Source organism: Lagenorhynchus albirostris, chromosome 21 (genome assembly GCF_949774975.1).
Source record: "Lagenorhynchus albirostris chromosome 21, mLagAlb1.1, whole genome shotgun sequence".
NCBI lineage: Eukaryota > Metazoa > Chordata > Mammalia > Artiodactyla > Delphinidae > Lagenorhynchus > Lagenorhynchus albirostris.
This window is the reverse complement of record NC_083115.1, coordinates 1,636,911-1,654,367: the sequence shown is the minus strand read 5'-3', so window position 1 is coordinate 1,654,367 and position 17,457 is coordinate 1,636,911. Positions and strand designations below refer to the sequence as shown.

The 17,457-nt window shown below is 42.0% G+C and overlaps 1 protein-coding gene across 5 annotated transcripts in view; it reads left to right on the top strand.

The window, feature by feature from the left end:
• Positions 1 to 4,314, top strand: part of HGSNAT (heparan-alpha-glucosaminide N-acetyltransferase) — a 45,780-nt gene extending 41,466 nt beyond the window's left edge. For all 5 annotated transcript variants that reach the window (XM_060136344.1, XM_060136345.1, XM_060136346.1 and 2 more), the window contains 4 exons: positions 531 to 608; positions 1,206 to 1,276; positions 1,366 to 1,478; positions 2,124 to 4,314. In XM_060136344.1, coding sequence (XP_059992327.1) covers positions 531 to 608; positions 1,206 to 1,276; positions 1,366 to 1,478; positions 2,124 to 2,305 — 444 coding nt within the window. In that variant the 3' untranslated portion in view covers positions 2,306 to 4,314. The remainder of the gene's footprint in view (positions 1 to 530; positions 609 to 1,205; positions 1,277 to 1,365; positions 1,479 to 2,123) is intronic.
• Positions 4,315 to 17,457: the final 13,143 nt, after the last annotated feature.

Here is a 17,457-nt window from a genome sequence, read left to right as displayed (position 1 = left end):
GTCCACGCTGTTCTGTCCCTCTTCTGTACCCCTGCCAGACTGGGCCATCTAGCAGGCCAGCCTGAGCTTGTCCCTTGTCACTTTGTGGGGGAAAAGTGACTTTCCTTGGCTCCCATCACCTGTGGGAGAAAGCTTGTGCCTACCTGCTCCCACCTTCCCACCTCTGCCCACCCCCGGCCTTTCTGAATTACCTGCAGCACCTCGGGGAGGCTGTGCGTTTTCACCCGTGTGACATACTCCTGTGCATGCTGTTCCTTACTGCCCAGACACTGTTCCTGCTTTGTGCTCATATCCTCAGCCTGGCGGTACCTCCTCTGCGCATCCCCTTCCCTCCCTCCCTCCTTCCCTCCCCAGTGGTCCCTGTGCCTCTAGGCCTCCACTAGCCAAGGGCGGGGGTACCGTTCATCCCCTTGTAACCCCGGTACCTGCAGGTGAGTCCACCTGTCGAGCGGTTAGGACAGTGGATGAGTATGAAATAAGAACACATCGTAGGTGATTCTCTTGGTCATACTGTGCGTTTTCTTCCCCAGGCAGGGAAAATACTCCTGTATTACAAGGATCAGACTAAAGGCATCCTGATCAGATTCGCTACCTGGGGTTGTTTCCTTGTAAGTAGCGGATGGTCCTCACTGAAATTCCTTCTCTTCACACATACACATTTCAAAGACATAAAATGTTTAGTGGCCGGCCGTGCGATAGACGGCAGCTGTCACTTCGCATCGGTAACATTCTTCACTTGAATATCAGAGAGGAAAAGTCTCGACACCTAAGTTCTCAGGTTGATTTTCTTAGGAAAATGTCTTTATAAATAAGTCAATGAAGATATGAGGAAATGGAGCGGAGGTGTGGGTTCTGGTGGGGACCTTTGCCAGAAGGACCAGGCCAATGACAACAGGTTCACTGGGGGCAAAAGATAAGCTTAGCTGTTCTTTCACCCCTGACCTGGCAGCCCTGTTTCCTCCACGGATTCACTCCAGTTGATAAGGTCGTTTACCTTCAACTCAAGAGTAATGCTGAAAAGAGGTTTTTTGGAGAACATTTTTAGTTACACATCTTAAAAATGTTTTTCCAGTTAAAAGAATAAAACGGAGGGCACAGTTTTCAGCCTTCCCTAAGCAATTAAGTCACTCCTTTTCTTCAGTTTTGAACCACAATTGTTTCTTGAGATGATGTAAAAAACTTTAACATCTTCTCCCCGCTTCTAGGGGTTTATTTCTGTTGCTTTGACAAAGGCTTCCGAAAATGAAGGCTTTATTCCAGTAAACAAAAACCTCTGGTAGGTACAGAAAGCCTGTCGTTTTCACATCCGGTCGGGCTGGCGTTGGATGTGCTCTCGGGAGCCCTGAGATGCCCGCTGTCCCCCAGGTCCATCTCCTATGTCACCACGCTGAGCTCCTTCGCCTTCTTTATCCTGCTGGTCCTGTACCCCGTTGTGGACGTGAAGGGGCTGTGGACGGGAACTCCGTTCTTCTACCCTGGTGAGTCCCCCCACCAACCGGCCCCAGGCCTCGCAGAGGAGGGGACCCAGCGGACAGGCCAGAGGCCGCGGGTGCCGGGTGTGTCCAAGGTGCCGACCGAGGGGGTCCGAGGGGGTCCATGCAGGGCGTTGCTGGGCCTCTCCCCGAGCAGCGCCACCTCGTTTTACCATTTAGGTTGTGGGATCATAAATGCACCCCTCTGGCCGCTTCAGGCACGACATCCAGTCCCTCGAGCTTCACAAACAGGGCCGTGCTTTCTCATGTAAGCCCCCTGCCCTACAGGCGGTGCCTAAGAGACACCACGCGGAGATGCACGGGTTCTGCCCGAGGTGAGAGACAGCAGATGACTTCAGTGACTCGTTTCAGCCCCGAGTCCAGTAACAGTTACGCTCATTGGTCCTCCAGTTTTCTGTGTGGAGAATATAAATGAATAATTCTGGCTTTCCTTTCAAATTTGGTATTCCAGAATTACACTTACCAAAGGAATGTTTTCTAATAATTTTTGAATAAGGTTCACACTCAAATCTCTAAGATTCGCATCACTTATTTTTGGAGTAGCCAATAACAAGTGGGCACTTTTTCTTTTTTCACTGAACTAAAGGCAAATTGCAAGAGTTAAGTCGATAACCAGCTGTGTTTCCCCAGGAATGAACTCGATCTTGGTGTACGTGGGCCACGAGGTCTTCGCCAACTACTTCCCCTTCCAGTGGAGGCTGGGGGACAACCAGTCACACAGGGAGCATCTCGTTCAGAACATAGTCGCCACTGCACTCTGGGTGCTCATCGCTTACGTTCTCTATAAGAAGAAGGTGTTTTGGAAAATCTGAGGCCTCAGCTGAGAGGTGTTGCTAGCAGACAACAGGGCCTGGGGCATCATTAAAAGGAGGATTCATTATAAAACTGCGTATTTCCAGGTTATTGGGGGCGATGCGGACGTGCTCAGCCTGGTTGATTATCGGACGTGGCTCATCTGACTCTATACATGAGGCTCAGACGTCTGAAACGTGATTGTCTTTCCTCTCCATCTTCTGTAGAAATGGATGCCTTTGCAACTTCATTCTCAGGATTTCTCCTCTAATTTTTCACAAGGGAGTTAACCAGGCCATTTTGCTTCTGTGACCACCTACGGTCTGACCTTATGATCTTTCCTGCAGACTGCCTTTCTGTGCTGGTCCACGCCGACCAAGATACCACCGTTTCTGTTGTGTCTGACTGTGAAGCTCATTGGGTATAGTGTGTGGTAACATAGTCTAACATATTTCGGTTACGTACAGTTTAGTATTTCAAGAAATTCCAAGTAATCTCCTTTCAGATCTGTAAGTAACTGGTGGGTCCAAAAAAATGCCTTTCTATCAGAAGCCATTTTCTCCTTTTCCTCATTTGAAAAACAAGTGAAACAGTAGGTGTGTTATTCCCAGCCACCCTTGCATATACCTATCTCTCTACCCACCCACCTCCTGCCTGCCTGTCTGTCTTTCTGTCTGTGTGTCTGGCTGGTAGCCATCCTCTGACTCTAGGAAGAGAGAGAAGCTCATGGTCTCGGCCGGGCTCCTGCTGTGGCGTCTTTGCCGGGTCAGACGCGAGGCAGGTCCCCTCACAACGAGGGACACGGTGCTGCCCGCTCAGCTCCCCTCCAGCTCTGAGACCCAGTGGGGTGGGAGACATCAGTGGCATTTCTGAAATCCTTAGAAAAATAATTTTGTTACAGAAAACTCTTCAAAATAAATGAGGAGTTTAAAAAACTCTCATCAGAGTAACTCTTTTCAGAATGACCCTCCACAGTGGAGGCAGCTTTCCTGCTTGGAATCACCAAACTGCAGAATTGTTTCTCAGGAGTGAAGGAGGAGAACACAGGGGACCAGCACCCCCGTTTTGCAGCATCCTACTTAGGGATTTCCTGTGAGAATTCCAAACTGAAGGAAGATGTGGCTATAGGTGTACTTTGGAGCATCCTTGCATGGTGAGACGGGGTCACTTCGACCTGTCCCCTGATGTCAGCTATCACCCTGCTTGGATAGTGAGTTTCCAGCTACCCCGTCTCTACCCGAACTCTCATCCCAACTTGTACCCGTCCACCTGGGTGTCCGCCAGCATTCAGGCTTCCCCCTCCACCCTCTCTTCTCAAACACAAGCCTTTCCGGCTTGGATTGTCCCAGCTCTGCAGACAGGTGACCCTCTGTCTCTCGGATAAAACTGTCTTTCACCCGCTTTACCTCCTCTGTCCCCCTTTCCCATGTTTAGTCATTGCCAAGTCGTCTCAGTTCTCACGGTCACTGCCTGTTACTCTTGCCCAGATGCCAAGAGGAATCATTTTTCAACCGGCCTCCTTCCCTCAGTCCCTCCTTCTGTAAAGCCACTGTCCACTGCCCCAGATTACACTTCATAAACAGAGCTGACTCACATCACCTCCTTATAAGCACTTACACTGAAGTTCGAACAGCTTTGCTGGCAGGTAGAGCCGTCCTCCGTTGAGCCCAGCACACCTTCTCGGCTGTGTCCAGCCCCATCAGCTGCCTCCTGCCCCTGAGTTTGATTAGTCCCCTTAGTTTTCTCCCATCGACCCTTGACCTATCACATTTGCCCCCTGCTTCTAAGGCACCTTCTCTAATCTCTTAATCTTGTCCCTAAGTAATATTTTCTTGCTCTGAGTTCTCGTAATATCTGATTGGGCTCAATCTTGTGGCGCTTGTTGCTCTCTGCCTTGTATGACAGTGATTTGGGTACATGACCAGTTTCCCACGCTGGCCTGTGAGCTTGTGGCGGATAAGGCACATTCTTCACGCACGCCACAGTGGCCCGTGCAGAGCAGGCACTAAATAAACGTGTGAAAGCAAAATGGGGTGGTGGGTTTGCTTTTCATAGGTAAAATTTCGCGTGTATCTGGAGCTAATGTGTGTGTGTGCACACGTGCGTGTGTGTGTGTGCACGCGTGCGTGTGGGGAGAGCTGTCATCTTTGAGGAAACCCCTCTCTTGCAGTGCACATTTGTCATCCCGAGTCTCAGCAGGTAAGGCTGAGCTGGGCCTCTCCAGAAGCAGTTTTCAAGTCGGGGTGTCCATCGGTTAGGATGTCTTGAGCCGGATGGAGCAGGAACTCCCCATCCAGCTGGGTTATAAGCAGAGCATCGCACATAAGTGGTCCCACGGCAGGTGGGCTCCCGCTCAGGTCACTTCACGGCTGAGATGCCCACCCCACTGCCATCACGACAGACACACGCACTCGGCCAGCGCCACACGGGAGGGAGCGGGCATCCCCTCTGTGCCTCATAACGTTATTGGCCGGAAAACGCTCCCCAAACTGTGCAAGACCAGCCGTGACGAGGGAGCTTGGGCTGGCCTGGCCCAGGGCTGAGCAGGGACAGCTGGCGCCTCCCTGGGGAGGGCAGGGAGTGTGCAGGGTGAGTGGTGGAGTGGGACATGGCAGCGGGGACAACCGTGTGCAGCGGTGGCTGCAGAAAACCCATGTCACAGTGCATCCTGTGGGGAAGTTGGGTGGAGTCCTTGTGTAACAAAGCAGAAAGTACTGTCCTGGAGTGGGCATGTAATAATTTGACATTGTTTATTCATTTTTTGCACTTATATTCCTAATTCCGCTTTATAATTAGGTGAATAAACTGCTGCTCTTACACTTGACCTCACTTCATTCTGGCCCATAAAGGGCCTCGTTCATAAATGCACAATAATCTGGTTTTTATCAGATGGTATCAGCTTAAATGAAAGTCAACATACTATTTTTCCTTTAATGTAGTCCTTTTTTCCAAATAAATGGGGGTGACAAAAGGACTTTGAGAAATTTTCTCAACAAATCAAACTGCCTTTCAGAAAGAGATTTCCATCAATCGTAAAAAACCAGGGGTAGATCTTTAAAAATCCTAAGCAGTACGCTGTAGCAGCCATGGCCCTGTGAACAATGCAGCTTCTGAGGTTTTAAACGCACCTTCTGTTTAAACTTTGAAATTAGGCGGGAAGACGCATCGCCAGTGGTTGTCTTCAGCTGCATATCTGTGTAATCTGTTTTCACTGGTGTAGCAAGCCACCATTTTTCTCCCGGTAATCAGTTTTTGTTGGGCATTAGTTCCAAACATTTTTTTTCTTCAGGCTACATGTGTTTCCGATTTCAAAGTTGATAGAAATGCTAGATGTTTGCGTCATGTCATAAGATGCTCCAGACCCTGTAACCCCCTTATCTAATTATGTATGTTGCAAACACTGCGCCAGATAAAAGATGCCAGCATCCTGCTAGCTTTCCTTTGCAGAATCCATCCCAAACGCAGCTGTAAGGACAGCTGGCCTCACTCCCCGCAGGGCCGAGCCCACGGCTTCCCACGGTGTCCATTACCATCTCGGGTCTGGTGGGATTCTGTCCTGACTGCTGGATTTTTTCGACAGAGGTCAGTTCTTTTTCTATTTTCCCACCTTTCATGGCTGTTTGTTCTTGCATTTTATCTTATTAGAGGTCACACCCTTCCACTTCCATAAATAAAGAGTTTTTCTTCTATTTGATTAAACTCTGTATGTCATTTGGCTTGTAAAGTGGTACCTCCGTCCAAATCCTGCCTGTTACAGCTCTGCCCAGGAGACAGCTCACATCAGTTTAACAAATCACAGGCGAAGCCAGCCCTTGTCAAAGATGAACAAAGCCAGAGGCTGCTAAAGCGGTGAGGCCAATGGAAAGAGGGTCCAGCGTGATCGGAACTAGTTTCCTGAAGCAAAAGGCTGGAGTTTGAAAGGCTGACTGGCTTTGGAAGGGCACTGGGAGCTGGGACGGGATTGGTCCACGTGACTGGGCCACCTGGGTTTGTTCACTCGCGCTTTTATGGAGGAGAAACAAACTTCTATCCTTATGGCAGGAGGCGGTGGTGCCACATGAAGCAAGGTACCCACGGAATTAGTCCCCATCCTCCCCGGATGTTTACATTTCAGAGAGAGCTCCTGGAGGAAACAGTTCCGGGTGGCAGTCTCACATCTCAGAGAACAGAGGGCGGGTTGAGCACTGCAAGCTTTCTAAAGGAGCAAAGAGTAAATTCTGGCGGTGGCAGCTTTCTCAGGCAGACGTTTTAAGGGCGCTGGGGTCATCCCGGGACACTCCTTCAGCTGCTGGAAGGCGGTTGCCCTTTGGTTGAGTCTCTCAGTGCAGGGCTTGGACGGACCCTCCTGTGCCAGTGGTGCGAGCCCTTCCTCATCTGCACGCTTGGTCTGAGTTTCCATTCTATCCTGTGGCCCTTTTCCTGCAACTCTGCACAGCAACGCACCACCGAATTGGAAAAAAAAAAAAAAAAGATGATTGGTTCCCTTTTATCTGGTCCCTACACATGTGGGTGTGAGACAGTCTTATTTTGATGTGTGCTGCCCCCAGATGCCGATCTGAGGAAGGGGTTATGAAACCAAAAGGTGCCAGAGTGTTTACTTTGAAAGTTGCTACGGGCAACGCACGCCATGTTTGTAAAAACAACAGGATGGTTTAATATTTGTAATCCACTCATATCACAGTGATAAGCACTTTATTTTTTTTTTTTCACTTTAGACCTCATATTTTATTTTATTTTATTTTATTTTTTTTAACATCTTTATTGGAGTATAATTGCTTTACAATGGTATGTTAGCTTCAGCTTCACAACAAAATGAATCAGTTATATACATACATATATTCCCATATCTCTTCCCGCTTGCGTCTCCCTCCCTCCCACCCTCCCTATCCCACCCCTCCAGGCGGTCACAAAGCACCGAGCTGATCTCCCTGTGCTATGCGGCTGCTTCCCACTAGCTATTTACCTTACGTTTGGTAGTGTATATATGTCCATGCCTCTTTATCGCTTTGTCACCGTTTACCCTTCCCCCTCCCCATAACCTCAAGTCCATTCTCTAGTAAGTCTGTGTCTTTATTCCTGTTTCACCCCTAGGTTTTTCATGACATTTTTTTTTTTAAATTCCATATATATGTGTTAGCATACGGTATTTGTCTCTCTCTTTCTGACTTACTTCACTCTGTATGACAGACTCTAGGTCTATCCACCTCATTACAAATAGCTCAATTTCGTCTCTTTTTATGGCTGAGTAATATTCCATTGTATATATGTGCCACATCTTCTTTATCCATTCATCCGATGATGGACACTTAGGTTGTTTCCATCTCCGGGCTATTGTAAATAGAGCTGCAATGAACATTTTGGTACATGACTCTTTTTGAATTATGGTTTTCTCAGGGTATATGCCCAGTAGTGGGATTGCTGGGTCATATGGTAGTTCTATTTGTAGCTTTTTAAGGAACCTCCATACTGTTCTCCACAGTGGCTGTATCAATTTACATTCCCACCAACAGTGTAAGAGGGTTCCCTTTTCTCCACACCCTCTCCAGCATTTATTGTTTCTAGATTTTTTGATGATGGCCATTCTGACTGGTGTGAGATGATATCTCATTGTAGTTTTGATTTGCATTTCTCTCATGATTAGTGATTTTGAGCATTCTTTCATGTGTTTGTTGGCACTCTGTATATCTTCTTTGGAGAAATGTCTATTTAGGTCTTCTGCCCATTTTTGGATTGGGTTGTTTGTTTTTTTGTTATTAAGCTGCATGAGCTGCTTATAAATTTTGGAGATCAATCCTTTGTCAGTTGCTTCATTTGCAACTATTTTCTCCCATTCTGAGGGTTGTCTTTTGGTCTTCTTTATGGTTTCCTTTGCTGCGCAAAAGCTTTTAAGTTTCATTAGGTCCCATTTGTTTACTCTTGTTTTTATTTCCATTACTCTAGGAGGTGGGTCAAAAAGGACCTTGCTGTGATTTATGTCATAGAGTGTTCTGCCTATGTTTTCCTCAAAGAGTTTGATAGTTTCTGGCCTTACATTTAGGTCTTTAATCCATTTTGAGCTTATTTTTGTGTATGGTGTTAGGGAGTGATCTAATTTCATACCTTTACATGTAGCTGTCCAGTTTTCCCAGCACCACTTATTGAATAGGCTGTCCTTTCTCCACTGTACATTTCTGCCTCCTTTGTCAAAGATAAGGTGACCATATGTGCGTGGGTTTATCTCTGGGCTTTCTATCCTGTTCCATTGATCTATCTTTCTGTTTTTGTGCCAGTACCATACCGTCTTGATAACTGTAGCTTTGTAGTATAGTCTGAAGTCTGGGAGCCTGATTCCTCCAGTTCCTTCTTTCGTTCTCAAAATTGCTTTGGCTATTCGGGGTCTTTTGTGTTTCCATACAAATTGCAAAATTTTTTGTTCTAGTTCTGTGAAAAATGCCAGTGGTAGTTTGATAGGGATTGCATTGAATCTATAGATTGCTTTCGGTAGTAGAGTCATTTTCACAATGTTGATTCTTCCAATCCAAGAACATGGTATATCTTTCCATCTATTTGTATCGTCTTTAATTTCTTATAATTTTCTGCATACAGATCTTTTGTCTCCTTAGGTAGGTTTATTCCTAGATATTTTATTCTTTTTGTTGCAATGGTAAATGGGAGTGTTTTCTTGATTTCACTTTCAGATTTTTCATCATTAGTATATAGGAATGCCAGAGATTTCTGTGCATTAATTTTGTATCCTGCCACTTTACCAAATTCATTGATTAGCTCTAGTAGTTTTCTGGTAGCATCTTTAGGGTTCTCTATGTATAGGATCATGTCATCTGCAAACAGTGACAGCTTTACTTCTTCTTTTCCGATTTGGATTCCTTTTATTTCCTTTTCTTCTCTGATTGCTGTGGCTAAAACTTCCAAAACTATGTTGAATAAGAGTGGTGAGAGTGGGCAACCTTGTCTTGTTCCTGATCTTAGTGGAAATGCTTTCAGTTTTTCACCATTGAGGATGATGTTTGCTGTGGGCTTGTCATATATGGCCTTTATTATGTTGAGGAAAGTTCCCTCTATACCTACTTTCTGCAGGGTTTTTATCATAAATGGGTGTTGAATTTTGTCAAAAGCTTTCTCTGCATCTATTGAGATGATCATATGGTTTTTCTCCTTCAGTTTGTTAATATGGTTTATCACATTGATAGATTTGCGTATATTGAAGAATCCTTGCATTCCTGGAATAAACCCCACTTGATCATGGTGTATGATCCTTTTAATGTGCTGTTGGATTCTGTTTGCTAGTATTTTGTTGAGGATTTTTGCATCTATGTTCATCAGTGATATTGGCCTGTAGTTTTCTTTCTTTGTGACATCCTTGTCTGGTTTTGGTATCAAGGTGATGGTGGCCTCGTAGAAGGAGTTTGGGAGTGTTCCTCCCTCTGCTATATTTTGGAAGAGTTTGAGAAGGATAGGTGTTAGCTCTTCTCTAAATGTTTGATAGAATTTGCCTGTGAAGCCATCTGGTCCTGGGCTTTTCTTTGTTGGAAGATTTTAAATCACAGTTTCAATTTCAGTGCTTGTGATTGGTCTGTTCATAGTTTCTATTTCTTCCTGATTCAGTCTTGGCAGGTTGTGCATTTCCAAGAATTTGTCCTTTTCTTCCAGATTGTTCATTTTATTGGCATAGAGTTGCTTGTAGTAATCTCTCATGATCTCTTTTATTTCTGCAGTGTCAGTTGTTACCTCTCCTTTTTCATTTCTAATTCTATTGATTTGAGTCTTCTCCCTTTTTTTCTTGATGAGTCTGGCTAGTGGTTTATCTATTTTGTTTATCTTCTCAAAGAACCAGCTTTTAGTTTTATTGATCTTTGCTATTGTTTCCTTCATTTCTTTTTCATTTATTTCTGATCTGATTTTTATGATTTCTTTCCTTCTGCTAGCTTTGGGGTTTTTTTGTTCTTCTTTCTCTAATTGCTTTAGGTGCAAGGTTAGGTTGTTTATTCGAGATGTTTCCTGCTTCTTAAGGTGGGCTTGTATTGCTATAAAGATAAGCACTTTAAAATGAGCTAGTTGAAATATTTTCTGAAACCGGATGTCTATTCCTTAAGCCACTATATTGATCTAATTTTATTTTTAAAAATTTTATTGAAGTATAGTTGATTTACAATGTCATGTTAGTTTCAGGTGTACAGCACAGTGATCCAGTTATATAATTCTTTTTCAGATTCTTTTCCCTTAGGTTATTACAAAATATTGAGTATAGTTCCCTGTGCTATACAGTAGGTCCTTGTTGACTGTTTTACATATAGGATGTATATATGTTAATCCCAAATTCCTAATTTATCCCTCCCCCTTCCTTTCCCCTTTGGTAGCCATAAGTGTTTTTCTGTCTATTTCTGTTTTGTAGATAAATTCATTTGTATCTTTTATTTTTTAGACTCCACATATAAGTGATATCATATGATATTTCTCTTTGTCTGACTTATTTCACTTAGTATGATAATCTCTAGGTCCTATTGCTGAAAATGGCATTATTTCATTCTTTTTTATGGCTGGTACATTTTATATATGTACCACATCTCTTTACCCATTCCTCTCTCGATGGGTACTTAGGTTGCTTCTAGGTCTTGACTGTTGTGAATAGTGCTGCTATGAAATTTGGGGTGCATGTAACTTTTCGAATTATGGTTTTCTCTGGATATATGCCCAGTAATGGGATTCCTGGATCATATGGTTGTTCTATTTTTAGTTCTGTAAGGAACCTCCATACTGTTCTCCACAGTAGCTGCACCAATTTACATTCCCACCAACAGTGCAAGAGGGTTCCCTTTTCTCCACACCCTCTCCAGCATTTATTATTTGTAGACTTTTCGATGATGGCCATTCTGACTGGTGTGAGGTGATACCTCCATGTACTTTTGATTTGCATTCTCTAATAATTAGTAATATTGAGCGTTTTTTCATGTGCCTTTTGGCCATCAGTATGTCTTCTTCAGAGAAATGTCTATTTCGGTCTTCTGCGCATTTTTTGGACTGGGTCATTTGGTTTTTTGATATTGAGTTGTTTGAGCTGTCTGTACCTTTTGGACATTAATCCCTTGTCGGTTGTATTGTTTGCAAATATTTTCTCCCATTTTTTGGGTTGTCTTTTCATCTTGTCTGTGGTTTCCTTTGCTGTGCAAAAGCTTTTAAGTTTAATTAGGTCTCATTCATTTATTTTTGTTTTTATTTCCATTACTCTAGGAGATGGATCCAAAAAGATATTGCTGTGATTTATGTCAAATAGTGTTCTGCCTACATTTTCCTCTAGCAGTTTTATACTATCCAGTCTTACATTTAGGTCTTTAATCCATTTGAGTTTATTTTTGTATATGATGTTACAGAATGTTCTAATTTCTTTCTTTTACGTGTAGCTGTCCAGTTTTCCCAGCACCACTTATTGAAGAGACTGTCTTTTCTCCATTGCATGTTCTTGCCTCCTTTGTTGTGATTAATTGACCATAGGTGCATGGACTTATTTCTCGGCTTCCTATCCTGTTCCACTGAACTATGTGTCTGTTTTTGTGCCAGTACCGTACTGTTTTCATGACTGTAGCTTTGTAGTAGTGTGAAGTCAGGGAGCCTGATTCCTCCAACTATGTTTTTCTTTCTCATGATTGCTTTGGCTTATTCATGGTCTTTTTTGTTTCCATACAAATTAATTTTTGTTGTTGTTCTAGTTCTGTGAAAAATGCCATTGGTAATATGGTAGGGATTGCATTGAATCTGTAGATTGCCTTGGGCAGTATGGTCATTTTAACAATATTAATTCTTTCAATCCAAGAACACGGTATATCTAACCATCTGTTTTTTCATCTTCAGGTTCTTTTATCAGCATCTTATAGTTTTCAAAGTACAGGTCTTCTGCCTCCTTAGGCAGATTTATTCCTAGGTATTTTATTCTTTTTGATGTGATGGTAAATGGGATTCTTTCCTTAATTTCTCTTTCTGATCTTTCACTGTTAGTGTATAGAAATGCAGTGGATTTTGGTGTATTAATTTTGTATCCTGCAACTTTACTGAATTCATTATGAGCTCTAGTAGTTTTCTGTTGGCATCTTTAGGATTTTCTATGTATAGTATCATGTCATCTGCAAACAGTGATAGTTTTACTTCTTCCTTTCCAATTTGAATTCCTTTAATTTGTTTTTCTTCTCTGATGGCTGTGGCTAGGACTTCCAAAATTATGTTGGATAAAAGTGGTAAGGAATTCCTGGCAGTCCAGTGGTTAGGACTTGGCACTTTCACTGCTGTGGCCCTGGGTTCAGTCCCTGGTCAGGAAACTAAGATCCTGCAAGCGGTGTGGCATGGCCAAAAAAAAAAAAAAAAAAGTGGGAAGAACACAGCAAGGAGGCAGCTGTCTGCAAGCTAGGAAGGGTGCTCTACTAGAGACCAATCAGCTGGCATCTTGATCTTGGACTTCCCAGCCTTCAGAACTCAGTGAACAGAGAAGGTGGGCTGTGTCGTGCCTACAGACCTGGATCAAGACCTGGATCGAGGAAGACCTTCTGCTCTGTGAGGAAGAAGCCCAGAGTCCCGGTGGGTGGAGCCAGGATGCCCCCAAGGCCTTGAGGACACAGAGCAGCTCCCCAAGCATAGAGCCAAGACTGAGAAGCGTGGGCAGTCCCTCTCATCAGGAAACTTGCACAAGCCTCTTAGATAGCCTCATCCACCCACTTCAGAGAGACCCACTTCAGACCTAGGGACACATTCAGACTGAAAGTGAGGGGATGGAAAAAGATATTCCATGCAAATGGAAATCAAAAGAAAGCTGGAGTAGCAATACTCATATCAGATAAAATAGACTTTAAAATAAAGACTGTTACAAGAGACAAGGAAGGACACTACATAATGATCAAGGGATCAAACCAAGAAGATGATAGAACAATTATAAATATATATGTACCCAACATAGGAGCACCTCAATACGTAAGGCAACTGCTAACAGGCATAAAAGAGGAAATCGACAGTAACACAATAATAGTGGGGGACTTTAACACCTCACTTACACCAGTGGACAGATCATCTAAACAGAAAATAAGGAAACACAAGCTTTAAATGACACAATAGACCAGATTTAATTGATATTTGTAGGACATTCCATCCAAAAACATCAGATTACACTTTCTTCTCAAGTGTACATGGAACATTCTCCAGGATAGATCACATCTTGGGTCACAAATCAAGCCTCAGTAAACTTAAGAAAATTGAAATCATATCAGGCATCTTTTCTGACCACAACACTATAAGATTAGAAATCAATTACAGGGAAAAAAACGTAAAAAGCACAAACACATGGAGGGTAAACAATACATTACTAACTATCAAGAGATCAGTGAAGAAATCAAAAAATACCTAGAGACAAATGATAATGAAAACACGAGGATCCAAAACCTATGGGATGCAGCAAAAGCAGTTCTAAGAGGGAAGTTTATAGCTATACAAGCCTACCTCAAGAAACAAGAAAAATCTCAAATAAAGAATCTAACCTTACACCTAAAAGAACTAGAGAAAGAAGAACAAACAAAAGCCAAAGTTATCAGAAGGAAAGAAATCATAAAGATCAGAGCAGAAATAAATGAAATAGAAACAAAGAAAAGAAAAGCAGCGATCAATAAAACTAATAGCTGGTTCTTTGAGAAGATAAACAAAATTGATAAACCATTAGCCAGACTCATCAAGAAAAAGAGGGAGAGGACACAAATCAATAAAATTAGAAATGAAAAAGGAGAAGTTACAACAGACAACGCAGATATACAAAGCATCCTAAGAGACTACTACAAGCAACCCTATGCCAATAAAATGGACAACCTGGAAGAAATGGACAGAGTCTTAGAAAGGTATAACCTTCCAAGACTGAACCAGGAATAATTAGAAAATATGAACAGATGGATCACAAGTAATGAAATTGAAACTGTGATTTAAAATCTTCCAACAAACAAACGTCCAGGACCAGATGGCTTCACAGGTGAATTCTACCAAACATTTAGAAAAGACCTAACACCCATCCTTTTCAAACTCTTCCAAAAAATTGCAGAGGAAGGAACACTCCGAAACTCATTCTATGAGGCCACCATCACCCTGATACCAAAACCAGACAAAGATACTACAAAAAAGAAAATTACAGACCAATATCACTGATGAATATAGATGCAAAAATCCTCAACAAAATACTAGCAAACAGAATCCAACAACACATTAAAAGGATCATATACCATCAAGTGGGATTTATCCCAGGGATGCAAGGATTCTTCAGTATAGGCAAATCAACCAATGTGATACACCATATTAACAAATTGAAGAAGAAAAACCATATGATCATCTCAATGGATGCAGAAAAAGCTTTTGACAAAATTCAACACCCATTTATGATAAAATCTCTTCAGAAAGTGGGCATAGAGGGAAACTACCTCAACATAAGAAAGGCCATATATGACAAACCCACAGCAAACATCATTCTCAATCGTGAAAAACTGAAAGCATTTCCTCTAAGATCAGGAACAAAACAAGGATATCCACTCTCGCCACTCTTACTCAACATAGTTTTGGAAGTCCTAGCCACGACAATCAGAGAAGAGAAAGAAATAAAAGGAATCCACATTGGAAAAGAAGAAGTAAAATTGTCAGTGTTTGTAGATGACATAATCCTATACATAGAGAATCCTAAAGATGCCACTAGAAAACTACTAGAGATAATAAATGAATTTGGTCAAGTTGCAGTATGCAAAATTAATGCACAGAAATCTCTTGCATTCCTATACACTAATGATGAAAAATCTGAAAGAGAAATTAAGGAAACACTCCCATTTACCATTGCAACGAAAAGAATAAAATACCTGGGAATAAACCTACCTAAGGAGACAAAAGACCTGTATGCAGAAAATTATAAGACACTGTTGAAAGAAATTAAAGATGATACCAACAGATGGAGAGATATCCATTATCTTGGATTGGAAGAATCAATATTGTGAAAATGACTGTACTACCCAAAGCAATCTATAGGTTCAATGCAATCTCTATCAAATTACCAATGGCAATTTTTACAGAACTAGAACAAAAAAATCTTAAAATTTGTATGGAGGCACAAATGACCCCGAATAGTCAAAGCAGTCTTGAGGGGAAAAAAATGGAACTGGAGGAATCAGGCTCCCTGACTTCAGACTATACTACAAAGCTACAGTAATCAAGGTAATATGGTACTGGCACAAAAACAGAAATATAGATCAATGGAACAGGATAGAAAGCCCAGAGATAAACCCACGCACCTATGGTCAACTAATCTATGACAAAGGAGGCAAGGATATACAGTGGAGAAAAGACAGTCTCTTCAATAAGTGGTGCTGGGAAAACTGCACAGCTACATGTAAAAGAATGAAATTAGAACACTCCCTAACACCATACACAAAAATAAACTCAAAATGGACTAGAGACCTAAATGTAAGACCAGACACTATAAAACTCTTCGAGGAAAACATAGGAAGAACACTCTATGACATAAATCACAGCAAGATCTTTTTTGATCCACCTCCTACAGTAATGGAAATGAAAACAAAAATAAACAAACGGGACCTAAATGAAACTTAAAACCCTTTGCAAAGCAAAGGAAACTACAAACAAGATGAAAAGACAACCCTCAGAATGGGAAAAAATATTTGCAAATGAATCAATGGACAAAGGATTAATCTCCAAAATATATAAACAGCTCATGCAACTCAATATTAAAAAAACAAACAACCCCATCCAAAAGCGGGCAGAAGACCTAAATAGACATTTCTCCAAAGACGACATACATATGGCCAAGAAGCACATGAAAAGCTGCTCAACATCACTAATTATTAGAGAAATGCAAATCAAAACTACAATGAGGTATCACCTCACACCAGTTAGAATGGGCCTCATCAGAAAATCTACAAAGAACAAATGCTGAGAGGGTATGGAGAAAAGGGAACCCTCCTGCACTGTTGGTGGGAATGTAAATTGATACAGCCACTATGGAGAACAGTATGGATGTTCCTTAAAAAACTAAAAATAGAACTACCATATGACCCAGCAATCCCATTACTGGGCATATACCCAGAGAAAACCATAATTCAAAAAGACACATGCACCCCAATGTTCATTGCAGCACTATTTACAATAGCCATGTCATGGAAGCAACCTAAATGCCCATCAACAGACGAATGGATAAAGGAGATATGGTACATATACACAATGGAATAGTACTCAGCCATAAAAAGGAATGAAATTGGGTCATTTGTAGAGATGTGGATGGATCTAGAGACTGTCATAGAGTGAAGTAAGTCAGAAGGAGAAAAACAAATATCGTATATTAACGCATATATGTGGGACCTAGAAAAATGGTACAGATGAACTGGTTTGCAGGGCAGAAATTGAGACACAGATGTAGAGAACAAACATATGGACACCAAGGAGGGGGGAAAGTGGCGGGAGGGTGGATGTGGTGATGTGATGAATTGGGAGATTGGGATTGACATGTATACACTGATGTGTATAAAATGGATGACTAATAAGAACCTGCTGTATAAAAAAATATAGAAAATAAAATTCAAAAAAAATAAAGTGGTGAGAGTGACCATCCTTGTCTTGTTCCTGATCTTAGAGGAAATGCTTTCAGTTTTTCCTCATTGAGGATGACGTTAGCTGTGGGTTTATCATATATGGCCTTTATTATGTTGAGGTATGTTCCCTCTGTGCCTTCCTTCTGGAGAGTTTTAATCATAAATGAATGTTGAATTTTGTCAAAAGCTTTCTCTGCCTCTATTGAGATGATCATACGGTTTTTATTCTTCAATTTGTTAATGTGGTGTATCATACTGATTGATTTGCAGATATTGAAAAAATCCTTGATCCTTGGCTTATATCCCACTTGATCATGGTTTATGATCCTTTTAGTATATTCTTGGATTTGGTTTGCTAGTATTGTGTTGAGGATTTTTGCATCTATGTTCATCAGTTATATTGGCCTGTAATTTTCTTTTTTGATGGTATCTTTGTCTGGTTTGGTATCAGAGTGATGGTGGCCTCATAGAATGCGTTCAGAAGTGTTCTTTCCTCTGCAATTTTTGGGAATACTTTCAGAAGGATAGGTGTTAACTCTTCTCTAAATTTTTAATAGAATTTGCCTGTGAAG